The 20,489-nt window shown below is 33.6% G+C and overlaps 1 protein-coding gene across 13 annotated transcripts in view; it reads left to right on the top strand.

The window, feature by feature from the left end:
- The first annotated feature begins 4,594 nt into the window (after positions 1-4,594).
- The window catches only part of LOC128157132 (probable phosphorylase b kinase regulatory subunit alpha), a 58,161-nt gene continuing 42,266 nt past the window's right edge, over positions 4,595-20,489 (top strand). For all 13 annotated transcript variants that reach the window (XM_052819534.1, XM_052819540.1, XM_052819530.1 and 10 more), the window contains exons 1-11: positions 4,595-4,748; positions 5,982-6,140; positions 7,247-7,463; positions 7,627-7,709; positions 8,013-8,093; positions 8,418-8,516; positions 9,149-9,190; positions 9,442-9,546; positions 10,920-10,973; positions 11,230-11,352; positions 11,487-11,582. In XM_052819534.1, the coding sequence (XP_052675494.1) occupies positions 4,671-4,748; positions 5,982-6,140; positions 7,247-7,463; positions 7,627-7,709; positions 8,013-8,093; positions 8,418-8,516; positions 9,149-9,190; positions 9,442-9,546; positions 10,920-10,973; positions 11,230-11,352; positions 11,487-11,582 (1,137 nt within the window). In that variant the 5' untranslated portion in view covers positions 4,595-4,670. The remainder of the gene's footprint in view (positions 4,749-5,981; positions 6,141-7,246; positions 7,464-7,626; positions 7,710-8,012; positions 8,094-8,417; positions 8,517-9,148; positions 9,191-9,441; positions 9,547-10,919; positions 10,974-11,229; positions 11,353-11,486; positions 11,583-20,489) is intronic.

Genomic DNA, 20,489 nt, shown 5'->3' on the forward strand with positions numbered 1-20,489 from the left:
GAGAAAAGGTTACGTGTTTTGTAAACGGGTTCGGTTTAAAATAAAAAAAAAACCACAATTCCTGACATGCCACATGAGTACATACTGTTTATTACAATGCTTGCTACCCTCTGAAAATTTAACTCGCCATTAAATATCTCATTTTTTAAATAATGTTTGTTACGATTACATAAACTGTATGCGACAAATAGTTTTCCTAAAACATTTTCTTATTCTTTTTCAAAACACGTTTTATATGCAGGCTTTCAATCACAACACGTTTTTATAACAAAAGCAGAACTGAAAGTTTAGTAATTATAATCGTTTGACACCATATCACATATATTTTCAACTCGCAGCAACAACGGAAGACCTACTCGTGGCTTTGCCACGAGCTCTGCTCTAGTTGTATTACATTTTTGGGGGTGGTGGTATTCATATTTTAAACATCAAAAGTACAAATGAGAGCAGAATACCTGTAAATATTTGGTCAAAAGAATAAACAACATCACCTGACTTCAGGGCTTTTTTTTACAGTAAAGGAAGAGACATGCAGTAAAAAAAATTAAAAACTTCAAGGAACTAACTTATGATTCTCGAACTAGTGTGAACAAATTAGATTTAGATGTCAAGTGAAATAGTGCCAATTTCAATTGTATGGTGAAAAGCATTACAGACTAAGGGTGATATAAAGATTGGGTATTTCTATCAACTGTACGTGTGTCTTCTTAACATTATTTTTTCAACCTTGCCGTGTGCCATGGTGACAAAACATGTTCTTTTTAAAATCGGGTAAGAAAAATACCTTTTCAACAAATGGAATGAAACTTCGTATATCAATAAAATGTTTGGTGTATAAATTAATTTGTAAGTTATGACTATTATGAAAAACATATGATAGACAGAGACATTGTCTTCGTATTTTTTGATTGACCCTCGTATTTACATTTTATATCCTAACTCTTTCATGTACTTTACAGAGTAATGATATTTCCTCATATTTTAATTAGCCTAGGACATAAAATTGATAAGTTAACAGGTAACATACCATTTATAAATCCAAAGGAGTTTCAAGTTCAATACCTGTGCATTAATTTCTTGCAATTTATGGCTATAAAATACCAGTACACTTGTATATGCTTATCAAACCAACCTCTAAGGTAACACTTTTGTCTATCAGATATACACTAACTCATAATATGAATCTATTAAAATAAAACATATATTTGCCAAAAAAGTCACTTACGAAGAACCATCCAAATATTTTTGCCATGTCTGATGGCTGCATTTCCAAATGATTTCATCGAAAACAAACCACCAAAGGCTCTCTGTTCAAAAGGCGAGAGATTATATTCCACAAACCCAACAGCATTGGTTTTCATATTATGAAACTGACGACCCATCTGAAAATTAATAAAAACAGAAACGTTAGTATCAATCAAATGTTTGGTTTAAAATAGTCCTAATGGGGTATAAAAGTATTTACGTATCTGCATAAACATACATCAAATATAACAACTTTGGTTAGGAAGTTTTTCTGTGAACCTACAGTTTATGATATTGATCTACAAGATGTTTAGGATCTACCAAAACAGTAGTGTTTATTAATAAGAATTTTTAAAATTTTATAGTGGGATAAACCAAATTTTTGTCAAAAACAGTTTTTCACTGTGTTTATAAATCTCATTTGGGATAGTACATACTGTGGTTTCATCAATATCCACGAAAATTGATACCCTTGAATATTAATGAAACCACAGTATATATTACACCCCAAAAGGGCTATTATAGCCGGTTTTAGGAAATTACATGTAGTCCCACCCTCACAAAAGGAAATGTTGTGATTAGACTCTGATTACATTTATTACATTTGATGTAATTTTGTGGAAGTGTCGGTTTTCAGTTTCAGTAAAAAAAAGATCTCTTTCAAAATATGTTTTCGTGGAGGATTTAAATTTGTGGGAAAGGGATATCCACTAATACCAAGAAAATTGAGCCATCACGAATTCTAATGATTCCACAGTATATTTATAAATCATGATTGTTAAATAGCTATCCTAATCATGATTGTTAAAAAGTTATTCATAGTCTGTCCAAAGATATTTATGCCGCACATTTTCTTAAATTGATTTATAAATATCACTGGGGTTAAAACAATATTCATTCAATTGTATGAAAAATTCCCAAGATTTTGACTTAGAAACGCCACCTCTAACTTGTCAGGTTTAAATACACAGATTAAAATATATAGTCTACAGGGATTGAGCTAGGTATTCTGAGTGACTTCTGAATGGAGAGAAGAAGTAATCATTCCCCATTATAGCAAGCAGAGCTTGACAGCAGTTAGAGAAGTGAGCTCCAAGAACCAGTGCCCGTAGGAAAAAGAACGAGCTAAACCTACAGATTCTGCAAAGAAAATGAATGGAAACTGTACATAAATAGAATTTTTTCCAAGTCCAAGAGGCATAATTCTGTCTAAAATTGCTCGATCGTACCCAAAATCGAACTTGGCCTAGATATTATTATGACTTATCAGTATACAAATTTCATTTCAATACGTGCAACCTCTGCAAAGGAAATATTATAAACAGAAACAGCAAATAACTGGAATTTTTCTGACTGTCAAAAATTGCTCAATCTTACCCAACATCAAACTTGACCTAGATATTATCATGATAAACCTGTATACCAAATTTCATTTCAATATGTTCATCCTCTGTGAAGAAAACGAACGGAAACTGTTGGTGGACGACTGACCTACCTAAAGACCGACAGACAGACAGCAGCAAAGCAATATATGCCCTCCCTTCTTCGAAGGGGGGCATAAAAATATGAACTAGGAAAAAAAAAAGTCAGATAACAACAAGGTATAAAAGAAAAATAATACTGTATTTATCGTTTACACTTTTTATCAACTTTAACACAAATTACATTTTACAGACTGATTCTCTCCAAAAATAAAGATCGTTTTGGGGGAAGCAAGTCTATGTATATTGTAAGAATACTTTTAACCTAGAAATATTATATAAATCATGTAATATTCTCTTTCTTTCTCTCTCTCTGTGTTCTCTCTCTGTCTGTCTCTCTCTCAAAAATTATTTGATATTAGTTACATGTAATAACTATTGAAATATCATTTAGTTGATGCAAGGTATGTGTAATTCTCACTGCGCTGAGTGACCTACAATGATGTAGACATTAGACAGGCCTACATGTACATCACATTGCTGTTTGACACAACTACCCGAAGTCCAACCTCTTGTTAAAATGGTTCTAATGTGTCAATGAAGATATCTTGGAAAGTTTTCTATCCATTGATTTCAATTGCACTTACCTTACAGGTATGTTTATTTTTATCAGTGATGGGAATCGGCGAGATTTTCATTATCGATAATCGGTTTCCCGCAACTAACTAATTATCAATTATAATTTAGAGTTTTTTATATGTACAGTTTAGTGCTAAATAAAATGTAAATAAACAAGATACAACTGACTTGTTCCTAGGTCTTTCTATTTTAATTTTCAGAGTATTAATTTCTTGCCATAAAAATTTTGTATACAAAAGAATTTTTTTAGTAGGCAGTCCAACAATAATTTTCTTGAAACTTAAATATGTCCAAACCCGAGAATGTGCTTTATTTCCAGGGTAAGGATATGGAGCTTGTCTGACATGTCAGCCATTTTTAGACTGTATGCTTTCTCCCTGAAAGTTTACATAGTTCGCTTTTAGAATATTCTGTTTATGTTCTGGGTTTGGAAAAAAAACCTCAACCATTTAATCGTAATGAAGCCTTTTTATGATTGAGTGCTTAGAATGCGCTAACAATTATAACTGATTTTCGTTCATAATTGATTTGAACATCACTAATTTTTATTCAAAAATCGTAAAAAATGCAGCATAAATATTTTAGGACAGACTATACTGGCGTGCGACCAGCTCTTGCCGAGTACCAGTTCTCGGCAGTATATTGTGACGTCATTTTTCATACTTAATTTTATGTGTTGATAAAATGACGTCACAATGCACTGGCGAGAAATGGTACTCGACGAGAACTGGTCGCACGCCAGTATGGTTTCCAGTTTCTGACAGTCTGTGGCATTCATAAACAATAACTGTTGGTTGGTCCCCCTTTAAAAAATCCTATCATTAGTTATAAAAACATGTCATCTTTTGATTGAAAAATTTTAATTTTCAAAGTAACTGCAATGCTTCTTTATAGTATGAAAAAAAAAAAATTATGCAATCGAGAAAATTCAAACTAAATTGCGTTTTTTTTTTCAAACCTTTGCATTTTCTTCTCAGAAGAACTTTGACAGAAATATTACTTTAAAATAAACATAGAATAAAGTAAATATATACATATAAAGTAACATTGTTATAAAATAAGATACTTTTATCGAATCCTCGTCCAAAACAATCTGACTGTCTGTGTGTGTTTGTCCTCCAAGGATTGCTCAGGTTAACTTGTGCAAGATATAATTCGAGTTGTTTTCGGGTGTGTTCCGTCCTTTTTTGACTGAGTATGCACTTTTTGGTATTAATTAATTGCATCTGAAGGCAAATTAATTTTCTTGTAATTGACTGTTAAATCAATATGATAATATTATTATGTGATTCTATGTATGAGTTAATTTATTTATTGACCTTCACCTTTGCATGACGAGATGAGAATCTTGAGGAGACTGACAGAATGAGGAATCGGAGCAATTCTGGTGTTCGCTTAGACTACTACCAGAGGTTACTAAATAAAACCATTCTAAAATACCAGGTAAATTTACCATCCATTTTTGGGGGTTTTAGGGACATCTTCCTGTTTTGTATTTGCATGAGAAAAGGGTTTTGATACCCTAATTATTCATGTATTTGCCATTTGGGTAATAATTTTAATGTAATTGTAATTAATATGGTAAATGTTATAATATTCTCACTATAAATGATTTAGATAATACATACACAACAACTCATGTTACAAAATTTCCTTATAGTTTAAAAGTTTTTACTTCTGTGATAGTGTATAATATTCCTAATGTAACAGAGACACTTATTGCCTCTGCTGGGGTTTGAACCTGGGTCCTCTGGCACACCAGTCCAGCACTCTACCGGTCGAGCATAAGGGTTAACCCACTGGCCAGAGCTAGTAGGAATGCCATATACCTGACTCTACCACATTGCCCTCCTCCAAGGAAAGAGGCGTCCCGACTCTCCTGGAGTGCCAGCACCTATGGGGTGAAGTACTATAGACAATCTCTCTCACCCGCCAGAGAATACCCAGGTCCAAACGTGGGCACCAAATGTAACAGAGACACTTATTGCCTCTGCTGGGATTTGAACCTGGGTCCTCTGGCACGCTAGTCCAGCACTCTACCAATTGAGGTAAAGGGTTACATGTAATCCACTAGCCAGAGCTAGTAGGAATGCCATATACCGTACCTGACTCTACCACAGTAACATTACAGTACATTGTATATAACATACATATGTATTAGTAGGGGCTATATGGACCATGGATATTGGGCTGGGTAGCTTAGTGGTAGAGCTCATGACTATGGTTGCATGGGTCCCAAGTTCAATTCCCAGTCCAGCCATATATATTCATTGTACATGTATTAATATATGATCATTCCTTCTCATAAAACTTGTGTACTCTGTCTCAATGGACACAGATAAATATTAATGAAAAACAATTGAATTCAGTGTTAGTTTGGTGTTGTTTACCTAAGCCAAAGTTAAACATGGATGTAATTTTTCCACAGAAATGGTGAATAATTACTTGGATTTGAAAGCTTAAAATAAAATGGTCTTTCATAAAATCAGTGCAGACCTCTGACTGATTTCATTGTTTTTCATTTGTCAATCACATCCCTGGTTATATAAATATGCAACCTTCTTTCTTCAGTATTACGTTTGATGAAAGTTTGATTATGATAAGCACACATTTTCAGATTAACCTCTTAAATAAATATATTGAAATAAAAAAAAATAATTTTTATGTACTTCACAGAATCCAGTAACAGGTTTACTACCTGCCAGTGAAGAAAACAGCCATGCATGGGTACGAGACAATGTCTACGCTGTTTTATCAGTATGGGCCTTGGCACTGGCCTACAGAAAAACAGCTGATTTGGATGAAGACAGGGCCAAAGCATATGAATTGGAACAGGTAAATTTGCAATTGTCGGTATAAAGGATGACAGACCTAATTTGCTTTGCGCATTAATATTGAACATCTTTAAGGAGTGAATGTTCCGAACATTAAATTCTTAATGTTATGTCAAAGTTGGTAAAAAATCGCATATATGACACAATATTTAGCTTTTCTACATCATCAATACATACTTTACATGCTGCTTGTAGAGGCTTATATTGTATAATCTAACATGCTAAAATACAATTTTCAACATTATTTTACATGCATAGTTCTGTATTGAGTTTAATATTAGCTCAAGTTATTTATCTTATCTAGCTGCATAGATAAGTCAACAGAGATTCTGCCAGCTAGTAGTTAAAAAATAATTAAACCATCACTGTGCTTAAGTTTTGAAGTTTTTTTTCATAAAAAGTGTGTAGTATTCTCCAACAGTTGTTTGGTTTCATAAATCAATGTTAAATTGATGACATATAAAACCTTTTTCATAGAGTTTGCTCAGTACTTATATGAAAATTGAAGTAAAATAACGACACACTGCACTTTGACATGTTTCCTCAAAAAAAACAAAATCGATGGCATGGTCATTTTTTGATAATATTTTATATTAAAAATCATATAAGTACACTGTATCATATTTTAGTTTTGATAGAAAATCTATTCGCAGAATTTTATAAACATCATTTTTTCTCTTACAAGAAAACTTTTGACCACTATATTCAATTGAAATAGAGATGTAATACATGTAAAACAATTTTTAAAATGGTCTCTATTAAAAATCTAGTTTGATTTTTATGTGTTAATTTCTCACTTATTTTCAATTGGTACATCTTTAATTACTCTAACTTGTATAAAATTTTTATGAAAATCACTATAATAGAAATGAATTTGGTCTGTCTTCCTTTATGATTTGTTTGTGTAACAATTAGTTGCATTCACTCTCCTATTTTGCTATCGTGGGATTTCGCTTTTATGAACTTTATATTCCAACTCTGTAAGGTATTTTTGGATTGCCAATTTTTGCTAGAATCAATTGTTAATGAGAATGGATTCATTTTTACTTGTTTCAGTATGTGTATGAATGTCCTTATCATTGAATTTATTCTTTGAATTTCTAACAGTCTGTTGTGAAGTTGATGAGAGGTTTACTTCGCTGTATGATGTCCCAGGTGGAGAAGTTGGAAAGGTTTAAGCACACACAGCACGTGAATGATTCTCTGCATGCCAAGTACTGTAGTAAGACTGGTAAAACAGTAGTGGGAGACCAGGCTTGGGGTCACCTACAAATCGACGCCACTTCTCTGTATATATTGTCACTGGCTCAAATGACAGCATCAGGTAATTAATCAATATTTTCAAAATAAATTGAATTGCTGACTTTATCAAAAACTTTATTTTCCTTTTAAGTGTAATTTGTTTGATCGAGTCTGAAGGTTTATTTTCGCTTGCATTTAAATGTGCATGTTAATAATGATTAAAATAAAATTTATTTATATTTCAGGTCTTCAAATCATATTCACTTTAGATGAAGTGTCCTTTGTACAGAATTTGATATTTTACATCGAAACAGCATATAGAACACCAGTAGGTTTTTTTTTATGTATACACAACTCTTAATCTATAATACTGTAGATTCCTAATTAATGTGAGGAATTACATATAATATCCACATTAAATTGCAAAAAACTCCTCTTGTGGATTTTAAAATCTCGCTTTCATTTTTCAGATTCGTACGAACTGTATGAATTATAATGAAAGTTTGGTGCTCGCAATTTTATATTCCTGCAATTTGATATAATCCTGTGAAATCACGAAATCACTTGCATGTTATCGAAGCTGTTAATTGTCTTCTATTGTGTGTAATGATATTTTTTCTCTCACATATAGGATTATGGTATATGGGAGAGAGGAGACAAAACCAATCATGGACTTCCAGAACTGAACTCGAGCTCTATTGGGATGGCAAAGGTGTGTGGTATAGTAGAGCTTTCATAACAGATAACTGTTTTATGCTAATAATGTAGGGAAAACTAGAGTGTACTGGGTGAGGTATGTGATAGTCTTATAAAGGAACACTGATTGTAGGTAAAGTACCGGTATATACAGAAAAATTCCTCAATGCATTATTTCTGCATCAACACAAAATTATCAGAGGTGTTATATTAATTCTGTCCATGGAGTGTAATTCTTTTTCCCAGAATTTAAAAAAAAACCTTGAGCACACCAGATGTCCCAGGTATTTGTTCTTTGTTGTAGCATAAAAAGCTAAGAGAATTTTGAATTATTTTTTAGGCAGCACTGGAGGCAATCAACGAACTGGACCTGTTTGGAGCCCGTGGTGGACCTTTGTCAGTGGTCCACGTTCTACCAGACGAAGCTCAACAGTGTCAGGTGACCATGATTGAATATTTTCATGTCCTTAAATTATCAACACAACTTCAGAAATTCTTGGCCCAAAGATTATTGCGTCATGAAGCTATCTTTGAATTAAGTCTTAATTTGTACATTTGAATTCTGTCAATAAAAACAGAGAGGACTTTGAATCCTCTATTATGCTCTTAAGGTTACATATTCATTTTTTGAATCATTCAAAATCTGATTTACAGGTATGTCTTTACCTGCATCATGTTTCTGTTGTTAAATGAGCTTTGTGGTACTGTGGATTCATTTAATTTTTGTTAGGGCCAATTTTCATGGGTTGTGCGGTTTTTGTTTTTTCATGTAGATGTAATTTTGTTGGTGCGTCAGTTTTCAATTTCAGAAGGAAAACTAAATCTTTCACAATATGTTCTTTTCGAGGATGTAAATTCATAGTTTAGGACTACCCACAAATACCACGAAAATTAAGCCACCACAAATTCTTATGATTCCACAGTATATGCATTAACAGCATGTGGTGATTTGGCTAGTTGCAGTGCTAGCCACCTTTACATGTTTTGCAATTTAATTATCAAAAAGTAATGCATGAATATTACTGCAGATAAATTCAGTTCATAGTACCTGGTATGTTTGTATATTTGCAGGCTATTCTTCTTTCTATGCTACCCAGAGAATCAAACTCAAAAGTAAGAATCTTTGTATTTTTATGTACAACGTAAAACAAAATTCAAATTGATTTTCTCATTTTGTGGTTTCTCTTATCCAAATTTTGTATATAAACTGCACATGTAGTTGAACAAGGGTTCAATTAAGTGAATTTTCTGTAAATAAAATTTCAACTTTGCTTAACTTCTTAGATTTTAACAGTCATTGAAAATTGCCCCCTCAAAAAGAGAAACTGTCATGATTCCAAAGTGAATATATTTTATTTCTGTAGGAGATAGATGCTGCCTTACTGACTGTGATCAGCTTTCCAGCTTTTGCTGTGGATGATGGTGAAAAAGTTGAAGAAACCAGAGATTCAATTGTCACCAAACTAGAGGTATGCCTGTACAGTTTGATGACTTCCCACAGAATGGGAGTGTTGTGTCAGTTAGCAAGTTATTGTAGATAGATACTCTTTATATTTTTATGCACTGACTCAAATATTCTACTTTTACTTTCAAACTTGCCTTTGAATACATTAACCAGTGTATCTTTATATACATGATGACACGTAAATTAGCACTGGGAGGATACTGTACTTAACGGATTCGGTACTTAATTATCACGATACATGAGATGCATTATGATACATATCAATTTATTCAATTTGTCAGTGTTTTACCGCATATCAATATTGATTTCAATATATTTGAAATGAGAATTGCACAGTTTACATATAACTATAGCCTTGTGTAAACTATTTCTGTCACAAACAGGTATTCCGAAAGTTTTCCACAGTCTAGATTAGCTTCGTAACAGTTTTGAAAGCTTTAGAGTCTTCCACCATCTTTGTACTTTGTACTTTGTACTAAAAGTAAATGATATATAAAGCTGGGATATTTTGGAAAATTGAAAAAGCATTCGCTCATGTATCATTGTATCAGTGGTAAGTGTATCGATCCACATTACGTCAAAACATTTATACAGTAAAACACGGTTATAGCGAACACGCTTATAATGAATTGACGCTTACAGCGAAGTAATTTTCATTCCCCGTGACTATATTACATGTTGTAAACTTGACGGATAAAACGAATTACACTTATAACGAAGCAAAAGCCCCCATCCCTGGCGCTTCGTTATAACCGTGTTTTACTGTACATGTATATAATTATGTAGTAAAAAAAATTTCAAGTAGATTTTTTTTTTGCCAGAACAGGCAACGAAATGAAGTAAGGCCTAACAAAAAATAGGTTTGTTTCCGCTTTCAGGCTGCAAAAAAATTAGGGTCGGTAGGTCGGCTTTTTTTTTTTTTTTTTTTTTTTTATCTTTTTTTTTCCCTCTCCATCTGTTCAATTGTGCATATTAACCATTTATCTATTAAACTGGGTAAGATAAAAAAAAACAAGTATTTGTTGTCATTGTTTAAATGATCTCATGAACTTTTTCCCGGCTGGTGGGAACATTTCTCGAGCTCAAAAGGCACGATATGTGCTACCATTTGTAAATAACAAACATCTACACAACACTGATGACATCTAAATAGGTTCTATAAGCGTTTTTAGGACTTAAATTTAGAGGACACAATAAAAACGAAATTTTAACAAAAAACGGAAATTTACAAAAAACTCAAAAAAAAATTTTGGGTCGGCGGGTTTAAGTTAGGGTCGGTCGGGAAAGCGGAAACAAACCTATTTTTTTGTTAGGCCTAACCGATACCAGTAGTTGAAAAAGAACTCAAGCTATCTGGTTTTGTTTTTTTTTTTACAGGGAAAGTATGGTTTTTGCAGATTTCTACGAGATGGGTATAAAACTGCAAGAGAGGTAAAATTATTATTGTGTATGAGGATACATTACACCACATAATATTTTTATGACACAACATAAAGCAAAAGCTAAGTATTATTACCTTTTTTTTAGCTACCAAGACAGAATTAAAACTTCATATAATAATAAGTACATGTATAAAAATGGCAGACATGTACAATTCAGAATTTACACATGTTCATTGTATACTTTTTTACAATGCAGAATTTAACTTTGCATGACAACAAGTATTCAGAGACACATACTTTTACAGGACCCGAACCGTTTACACTATGAACCCTGGGAACTACAGGTGTTTGAGAGGATAGAGTGCCAGTGGCCAATGTTCTTTGCTCTGTTTGTGCTGGATGGTTTGTTCAATGGAAGAGAGGAACAGGTTTGTTAAAAGGGATAATGAGATTTTTTTCAAATTACAATGTGGTACCAACTCTTATTCTGCCACTAATCACTGTAACCCATTTGATTCTGAATACCTACTTTGATAATTTAAACAAACTTGAAATGTTTTAGGTAAAGAAATACTCAGAGAAGTTAGATTCAGTGATGATAAAGACAGATGAAGGAATCCATCTGCTGCCGGAACTCTATGCTGTGCACAAAGAGATGGTTTGGATTTTCTTTCTACAGTTTTAAGCTAATCATCTTTTTGGCAGAGCTTTTTAGCTCACCTGAGCTGAAAGCTCAAGTGAGCTATTCTGATCACTTTTTGTCCGTCGTCCGTCCGTCCGTCCGTCTGTCCATCTGTTCTTCCACAGTATTCCAAGTGGGGTCATTTGTGAGTATTTTTGGTGTTTGTGGGGTTATAATTGCTTGCGGGGTTAACCACACAAAATTTTTGTTTTTACGTGTACAGAATACCTTAAGGGGTTCAAAAAATCAAGTAGGACATTTAACCCCATAAGCAGTTTGTCTTAGTGTAAATCGTCTTTGACACCACGTTGTCCGCGGACAAGATCATTAGAAATCTCTCGGACAATGTGGCGGGGTTTCTACGTCATACGCATGCGCAGTTAGCCCTATACAGATGCGCAATAACCCCAGAAGAGACCCGTCATTGCAGAAGGACGGATGCGGAGTTAAAGCCAGGTAAGTTAGGTTTTACTAATTTTTATGATGTAACACATCCTTAGTACATAAAATTCTTGAACAGCTTGTACATTTAACGACTTTGAATTACGGGGAGCACACGCTTGTTCACCGACATTTGTTGTGGTTTGCCAAAACAGAGATCTCGAAAGTCATGTCTTCTGTTCGAGTACGCGGGGAATCAAATTTTGTGAATAGCGTCATTTATATTTTATTGCATTCAGTTGTAACGGATCACCGTGCGAACTATATTTCTCCTGACAAATATTTTGGCATGGGGAATCGCTCCCATCCCCAATTTTTTGACCCAAGAGCAACAGTTCTAGGCCTGTTCAACAGAGCGGGTGCTCGCGAGCGCTCGCCAAAATTCCCTATACCCGCAACACAAATTTTGGCGAGCGCTCGCGGGCGCTCTCTCTGCTGAACACGCCTCACATTTCAAGGACTTCTCTTTTCTATATTAGCAAATATAATAATTTCCTTACAAAAGTTTAAAAATAAACTACACATCTGAAATATTCGCCAATTTCGCCAGTGGCGAATCTTTTTCAAAATTGGAGTAAAGAAATCTTAATGTGGCGAAAATTAATTTTTGGTGACTTCTTAAGTTTAATGTGTTTCTCATTCCCACCCGTTTGTTTATTCGGTTAGTCTTTGTTAATTCAATCACCACGTGCAACAGGAAATCTCGCATCGCTTCAGTGCACACAGCTTTGACCATAGATTAGCCCCAGGCTATTTATAGCTTCAGACCATCAATTGTTATGTAACACTTGGAAGGGTGCTCTCAAAGGAAGTCAACCATTTACACATTAAAGGTGCGAGATCGTAATCTAAGAATGGGCAAAATTAATTTAAACTGTTGAACTTGCTAAACTTCTTTAGTTATGAACAGAATAAAATATGCATCATAAAATTTTAAAAAATCTTAAATAATATTTGTTCCCATGTTTAGAAGTTATTAAATACCTATTGCAATGCAGCTGGTTGCCATATAAATCATCAGGGTACTGCAAGTGATGACAGTTTTCTTATTTCTTGGAACATACTTCACTTACAGACAGCAACATATTTGCCTTCCAAAAATATTTTTTTATTCTCAAAGTTACACCAAAATGGGATAAATATGGGCAGTTCTTCAAAGGATTTTATTTATTGTAAAAAACACATTTGATAAAATTTTTTTTTTAATGAAGCTGTGTAGTATGAGGTTGTATGCAACTTATTGACATAAAACCCAGCAGAATATTTCATTTTTACATCTGGCTTGTCAAAATGAGGAATTGTAAATGTGCAGCTTGTTTATTCTAAATTAGTCTAGAACAGAAGAATTATTGTCTTTGTGGATTTCACTCCATCTTCTTATCTAGTATGTGTATGAATCCATAATGGCATTTTTGTTTTTGTTTCTTGACAGAAAAGTGTTTTGGTTTTTATTTTATCTCAAACCTAGAACTGTAGAAATTTAGTATCTTAAATTTTCAAAAGCTTCCATACCATACTTCTCGGAAATAAGTTAGTGATGCAAATGGAAACATGTCAATGAGGAGACTGCATATACAGTACATACCAAAAAATTGGTCAATACATGCATATTTAAAAAGTTCAAAATATTAATATCTTAAACATATAGGTCTGCATAAACATATACATGCACATGTATATGTGATATGATAGAAATAATTGTAAAACATGGGTCGTTCTTCGTGCCGCACAAAAGTGGCGAAAAGGATTTTTGGTACAGTGGGAGCCCTGCAATGGAGCGTAACTAATCCTATGTCGTCTACTGTGGGTCAAATTCACAAGATAATCAAGCCACATTGTGTATACAAGCAGTTATTAGAATTTCTTAGTGAATTAATCCAAGTGGTGAAAAACTCCAAACCGTGCATTTATAGCTATATGGTAAATTTTGGTAGTTTATTTTGTCATTGTCAATGTTATTTAACATTGAGCAATGAAAACGCATGATTGCACTAGAAAGTCTTTTCCTGAACAGTTAGGAAGATGTAAGAGGTACACTTTGTCAAAACCTCCTGTTAGGCTGACTAGAAACCAGCTGGGGTTTGCTGAAGTAACACAAGATTACGACTTATAAAATCCATGACTTGGGGCTTGCAGTTGAAGACACATGTAAAGCTTTAATTATTACCTTCATGAAACATTTACTGGAATTTTGTAGGTACTGCTGTTTATTCTCTGAGAATCAGTCTCAAAGCAAGGACCCCTTGTTTGTTTAGGCCTAACAAAAAAATATGTTTGTTTACGGTTTCCCGACCGACCCTATATTTAATTGCCGACCCTAATTGTTTTTATCCATCGTTAGAAATCCGGAAGTCACACGTGGGTTCGTTTAACTTTTATATTCATCTTAATCTGTCAAGCGTTTGAAATCGAAATCGAAAGTGAAAAAAAAACATGGCGTCAAAATCTACGTCCACATGTTCTCTGCAGTTTGAAGAATGCGCACACATTAGGCAAATGCAGTTGATATTGGTATTGCCGAATAATACGACATTTATCCAGATGTTCGATCGATAACATGGGGGAAATGAAAAGGTTCCCTATTTTGAAGTACGAGGCAAACAAAATGGAGGCAAGATAGTTTTGACCACAGGAGTCGGCGATTTTATCAATTTCTTGAAAATAAATGAGAAACAACCAAAATCCTACCAGTGAGCTTCGTGAGCGTAGCGAGCGAAGCGACAGGATGGCAATGAGTTTTCTAGATTTTCTTTATTTCGCTTTCCAACCGATATTAAACACCAGACATCCGTGGTGTTATCTTATCAATTTCTTGCATTTATTTCCCTAAAATTATCTTCCAAAATCATTTAAAATCCATTTTTGCACATCTCGATCATGGCCATGTTTGATGCTTGTGGTGTGCAATATCATGTTTTTAGGAAAATAATGGGTGTCTGTTTTGTAGAAAAAACTTAGCATATCGAGCCATTTTCAAGGAACATTCTGCAAAAAAATATATAGTCTGTTGCACTATTGATACTTTTACTAGGTCAGGCGCAAATCGAAAATTAATCCTCAGGGGAGATCTCTACTAAGCATGTTAATTGTTGCAACAGCAGACATAAACTATTTTTTTGTATTGTCTTATTTATTTCTAGAACACATTTTATCCACCAATTAATGAAGATTAAGTATAAAATCGATAAACCTCTAGATTTTATATTTGATTACAAGTACCTAGATTCTATAAAATAGACTATAAATACGAGGCACGATTTTTACTGCGAAACTGAACGGGTTAAATAAAACCACGTGGTCCAAAATTTAAATGACAATAACATTCGCAGGGGTGCATATGGCAAACAAAAGTAAGCATGACATAATGGCAAAACAATTTTGTATTATCAGTTTTCGAGGGTTGTTTGGAAATTATTAAGACATTTTCTCTTATTCTTTTAGGAAAAGAGATAAACCCTTGAAATTTCACCAAAATGTAAATCAGAATAGAGTTTATCAATGTAAAAGGTTTCTTTTCCATGGCATGAATAGATCATTATTGGTAAGTGGATCAACGTGCCTGCGTCCAGTGACCCAGCGCAACCGCAAAATTTTCGCAACGTCATTTTAACGCTTCTCATTGCTCCTGTGTTTAAACACCTTACAAACGATCGGAAATATGAATTATTTTTTATTTCTCATCTTTTGTTTTGATTTCAAGATGTCATCATTTACTTTTTCTCTCATTCTTGATTTTTATTTTGAGTTCTGTTTACCCTAAAATCAAATTACTGTGAATGTCTCCTGCTTGTTTTTATTTTAGAACTGTTGACAACAGTTAGTGGTAAACAGTACTTGATATTAAGTCTATTTGTCTTAATTCTAGTTAAACAATCAGTGAAAATAATATGATGAACTGAAGCTCTGTATCCCTGGTTATCGTATAATTTTGGTTTAAGGAATTGCGTGGCCTTAAAGGTCTTCTTCTGAGATTTCCACCAGTTTGATGTATATTCCCTGTGCCGTCTTAAGGTCAAAATTCAATGTAATGTCGTTGTCATATTTCTATAGCTTGGTAAATATATTTGTACCATATCTGTATTTCAGCTCGAAAATTAGTGAAACGTAATCAAACGTTAGTTGCAAAATATAGCAAAATGAACATATTTAATTTGATTTCTTTTGTCATTAACTGTAATTCTACGGACAATTTAAAATGGGATTTTCATGTTTTTTAATCTCTGAGATTATGCCTGCGCCAGGTACCCCGACCACTGACTTGTTTACCTACCGTTGTAAACAAAATATTTAATTAACTTTCAATATTACTTTGTTTAATTTTTTGTTTTGGATTCTTCAATGTTTATGCCAATTTTCGTCAAAATTTGTCACTTAGAAAAGGATAAGGGATATATTCGAGTTGTCTCAATAATTTCATGTATGTGACGTTTCTGAAGTTGTGTAAAAAAAAAAAATAAAATAAAAAAAAAATCCTACCTACCGACCCTATTTTTTTTCAGCATGTAACAGTAAACAAACATATTTTTTTGTTTGGCCTTACATGATTTTGTTTTTTACCATTTGTATTTTTATTATACCCGTAAATGGCCAATCAAAACGTTAAGAAAAGAACAAATGTTTAAGAACGACATACAGACATGATTGACGGGAAAATCACAAATTTTTTAGAAATTATAGGCTCGGTAGAATATTTTGGTAAATCGGGGGGAGGGGGGGTATGTTTTCCACACTTCAGGTGCCTGTGTATACGGCACGGAACCTAATTACTTTATGTAAAAGCGATGGGGTTACCCGACAAGTCTCTTTTTCACTATGTATATTGTATAAGGGCAAAGTTCTGGGGTTACAGAACACCCCACAATTCCTATAGAGACATGCTAATAGGGTTTTTCAAGTTTAACCTTCCATGATGTCTTATTGGACAAATTTATGGGGTTATAGGAAAACCCAACAGACAATCATGATCATATAAGGACAACAGGAAGTACATATTTAAATTGTTTTGCAACTTCCAATTCAAATGAAAATGGAGGTTTGGTTCTTTGTGCTGCTGTTCTCACTACTTTTCTTGATTTTTATTTCACTTTTTTTGGGCATTGTCTTGATGTTTGTGATGTTTAGAAGATGGTCAGCACTTTTCCGTCTTTGGACTCATGATCTCCAGTGAACAACATGATCTGATGTATGAAGTATACATTAAAGATCAGGAGAACTTAAGGTTCATTTTCATTGTTTTTCTAGAATTGAATATAAAATGTAAACTTTTAACAAAAATACACAGTGACTCAATTGTATTTGGATTTGGAACTTTTTCACTGGAAGTTGCAGAGACAATCACACATCTTTTGATAAAACTAAAAGTTCCATTTGAATGTGAATAGGTAAGTATATGCATATATTTGGATTATGTAATGGTTACTATACTCCTAGTTTAATAATGTTCCTTACATTATATTATATCAATTTGTGAACTTCTACAGTGGGATCTTAAGATAAAAGACTTAATAGCACATAGTGCACTAAAACTTGAACCCAAAGCTCACATTGTATAGACAGAGAAGTAACCTCACAAAGCTTGTCCTAATTTTTTGCTCGTGTAGAGGATGTTTGTCAGCCATAGTTCTCCATGATACAGAAAAAAAAGAACATGGAATTTCCTACTGCTTTTATTGGATTTGATTCGAATGAGGCATTTGTAAATGTGTGCTTATATTGCTCCGACTTGGATCTTGATGTCTTGGAAATCTTTATCAATGGCGCCAATTTTTTGTGCTTCTTTAATATTGAAGATTTTGATGCATGCTGCTTTTACTGTCAGTTGAATTCATTCAGTGTTGAAAAATATGTTCTCATTTGAACTAATACCTACAAAAGGTAAGCTTGTTTCATGAGTGTTTGTATTACATCTATTTGGAAATGCAAAAAAAATATTGTAAGTTTTTGGTGGTCAAGTGTGAATGATATATATGTATTAGAGAAATACAGATGTACCTACAAGTATTTTGGTTTGAATCTCTACACAAATTATAATAATTGGGCAGTGAGTTGGTGCTTTCATGAGACCCTTATCATGAACAGAGGACTAACTTCAAACTTATGCTATATGATGTATGTATGTATACAGTCAAGTAACCTCACAGTGTTAAACCCCATAATGTGTAGACAGACAAGCGTAACCTTGCAGTGATAAACCTGTAATGTGTGAACAGACAAGTAGCTTCACTGTGTTAAACCCCATAATGTGTAGACAGACAAGTAACCTCAAAGTGTTAAATCCATAATGTGTATATATATTATGGACAAGAAACCTTGAAGTGTTAAACCCCACAATGTTAAACCACAATGGCCATAATGCATAAACAGACAATTAACCTCACAGTGTTAAATCCATAATGTGTATATGGACAAGAAACCTTATTAAACCCCACAATGTGTATATAAACAAGAAACCCCACAATGTTAATTAAACCCCATAATGCATAAACAGACAAGTAACCTCACAGTGTTAAATCCATAATGTGTATATGGACAAGAAACCTTATTAAACCCCACAATGTGTATATAAACAAGAAACCCCACAATGTTAATTAAACCCCATAATGCATAAACAGACAAGTAACCTCACAGTGTTAAATCCATAATCTGTATATGGACAAGAAACCTTATTAAACCCCACAATGTATATATAAACAAGTAACCCCACAATGTTAAACCCCATAATGCATAAACAGACAAGTAACCTCGCAGTGTTAAATCCATAATGTATGTACAGACAAGTACCCTTAGTTATATTTTTAACTGCTTGGGTAATCTCCCTAAGTAGAAAAATAAGAAGTCAGGGACTTCAAATGAAAATTACTATTTATAAGTTACCCTTGTTTAGGTTTTTATGTCAAATTGATTCAAATATTCTAGGTAAATTACTCAAGTTACAGTTTAATTTATTGAATATTTTTTTTCCAGAAATGACAAAAAGAAAAAGACCAGTTAAAAGTAATGGACATGAAGAAGAAAAAATAGGAAGGATTGTGTGGGCCCAGGTAAAAGGTGTCCCCAGAACAATGATGTGGCCTGTAAGGCTTGAAGGGGTGGAGAATGGAGGCAAATATACAGTGTTTTGCAATGCTGACCAAGCTATGTAAGTTTACTGCCATATCTATCCAGTTTTACGCTGATTAGCTCACCAGAGCCAAAGAATAGCAAATAGCATGAAGGGATTTAAAGTTGATTCATACCATCTACCCCTGGTGTCAGAGAGGGTCCACAATTAGAGGCAGTGGTCCAATTTTACATAGAAATATATAGGAAAAATCCTCTGAAGAGTATGTGGCTATAATTTTTAAAATAATGTGGAAACAAGTTAGTATGAGAGGTTTCAGGTTTGTTTAGACCATGACCAACCCCCCTCCCCCAGGAGGTTTTGATGGGACCAAAATGTTGGGAAGGGTCAAAATTTGATAAAGTCTTACTAGTATATTAGAAACATCTGAAGAACAAGGGTACAATTTGTCAAACTAAGATTAGACACAAGCTAATATATTGACAATTCAAGTTTCTTTACACAATTACCCTTGAGTCAGAAAGGGGCCACAATTGAGGTTCAAATTTAAATGCATAGAAATTATAGGAAAAAAAATTGAGTAGGATGTACGTCCACACAGGTGAGACCTCTACAGCAAAGTACTTTGAACTGTTTAGAGGTCTGTATCTTGTATAGGGGTTGTACGGACAACAGTGATGAAAGGGAAATATGGCGGACAGTGCCTATTTACGAGCGGTGTTCAGCCTTAATGATCAGACGGGAAATCCATTGATTTTAACCTAGATAAATATAGCGTGTGTAGGGCATGATGATATGGAAACGAGCTAGTTTTCAAAATTTTAAAGTTGTTTCCCCATCGTGAGGGGTATGAAAAATGGACACAATGAGGACTCAAAGTTTTTCATCAAATTATATAGACAAATGTTATGCTTTAGGAAGGCTATAATTTTTAAAATTGTTTCTCAGGTAAGCAATGAGGCCCATGGCTTTTTTTTTTATTATTATTATACAGAGCATCGAACACCAAAAAGTATCTGTTTTGCATAGTGTATAGTTAATTTTTTTTTTTTCGATCAGAGGTTGAACTTCCATGTTTCATTTTACAGTTTGACTGCAACAAAAGTGGAATCATTTTCAGAAATAAAAAAATGGAAGGAGAAAGGCATACGTAATAAATGTGTTTTGAATTTCAGTTCATTTGAATGATGACAAAGGTTGGACACAAAACTCAAGTTTTTTAGTTAAAAAATTATTGGTTCTCTAAACAATGCTATATTTCCTGTTGGAAATTTTCTTCCATTAGGTGCCCTCAAACTTTAATTTTTCTCCAAAAGTTTGACAGGTTTGGTACAAAATCATGCTACAGCTAAGTAAAAAAAAAAAAAAGCAAAACCATGTCT

This window comes from Crassostrea angulata, chromosome 7 (genome assembly GCF_025612915.1).
Source record: "Crassostrea angulata isolate pt1a10 chromosome 7, ASM2561291v2, whole genome shotgun sequence".
Classification (NCBI taxonomy): domain Eukaryota; kingdom Metazoa; phylum Mollusca; class Bivalvia; order Ostreida; family Ostreidae; genus Magallana; species Magallana angulata.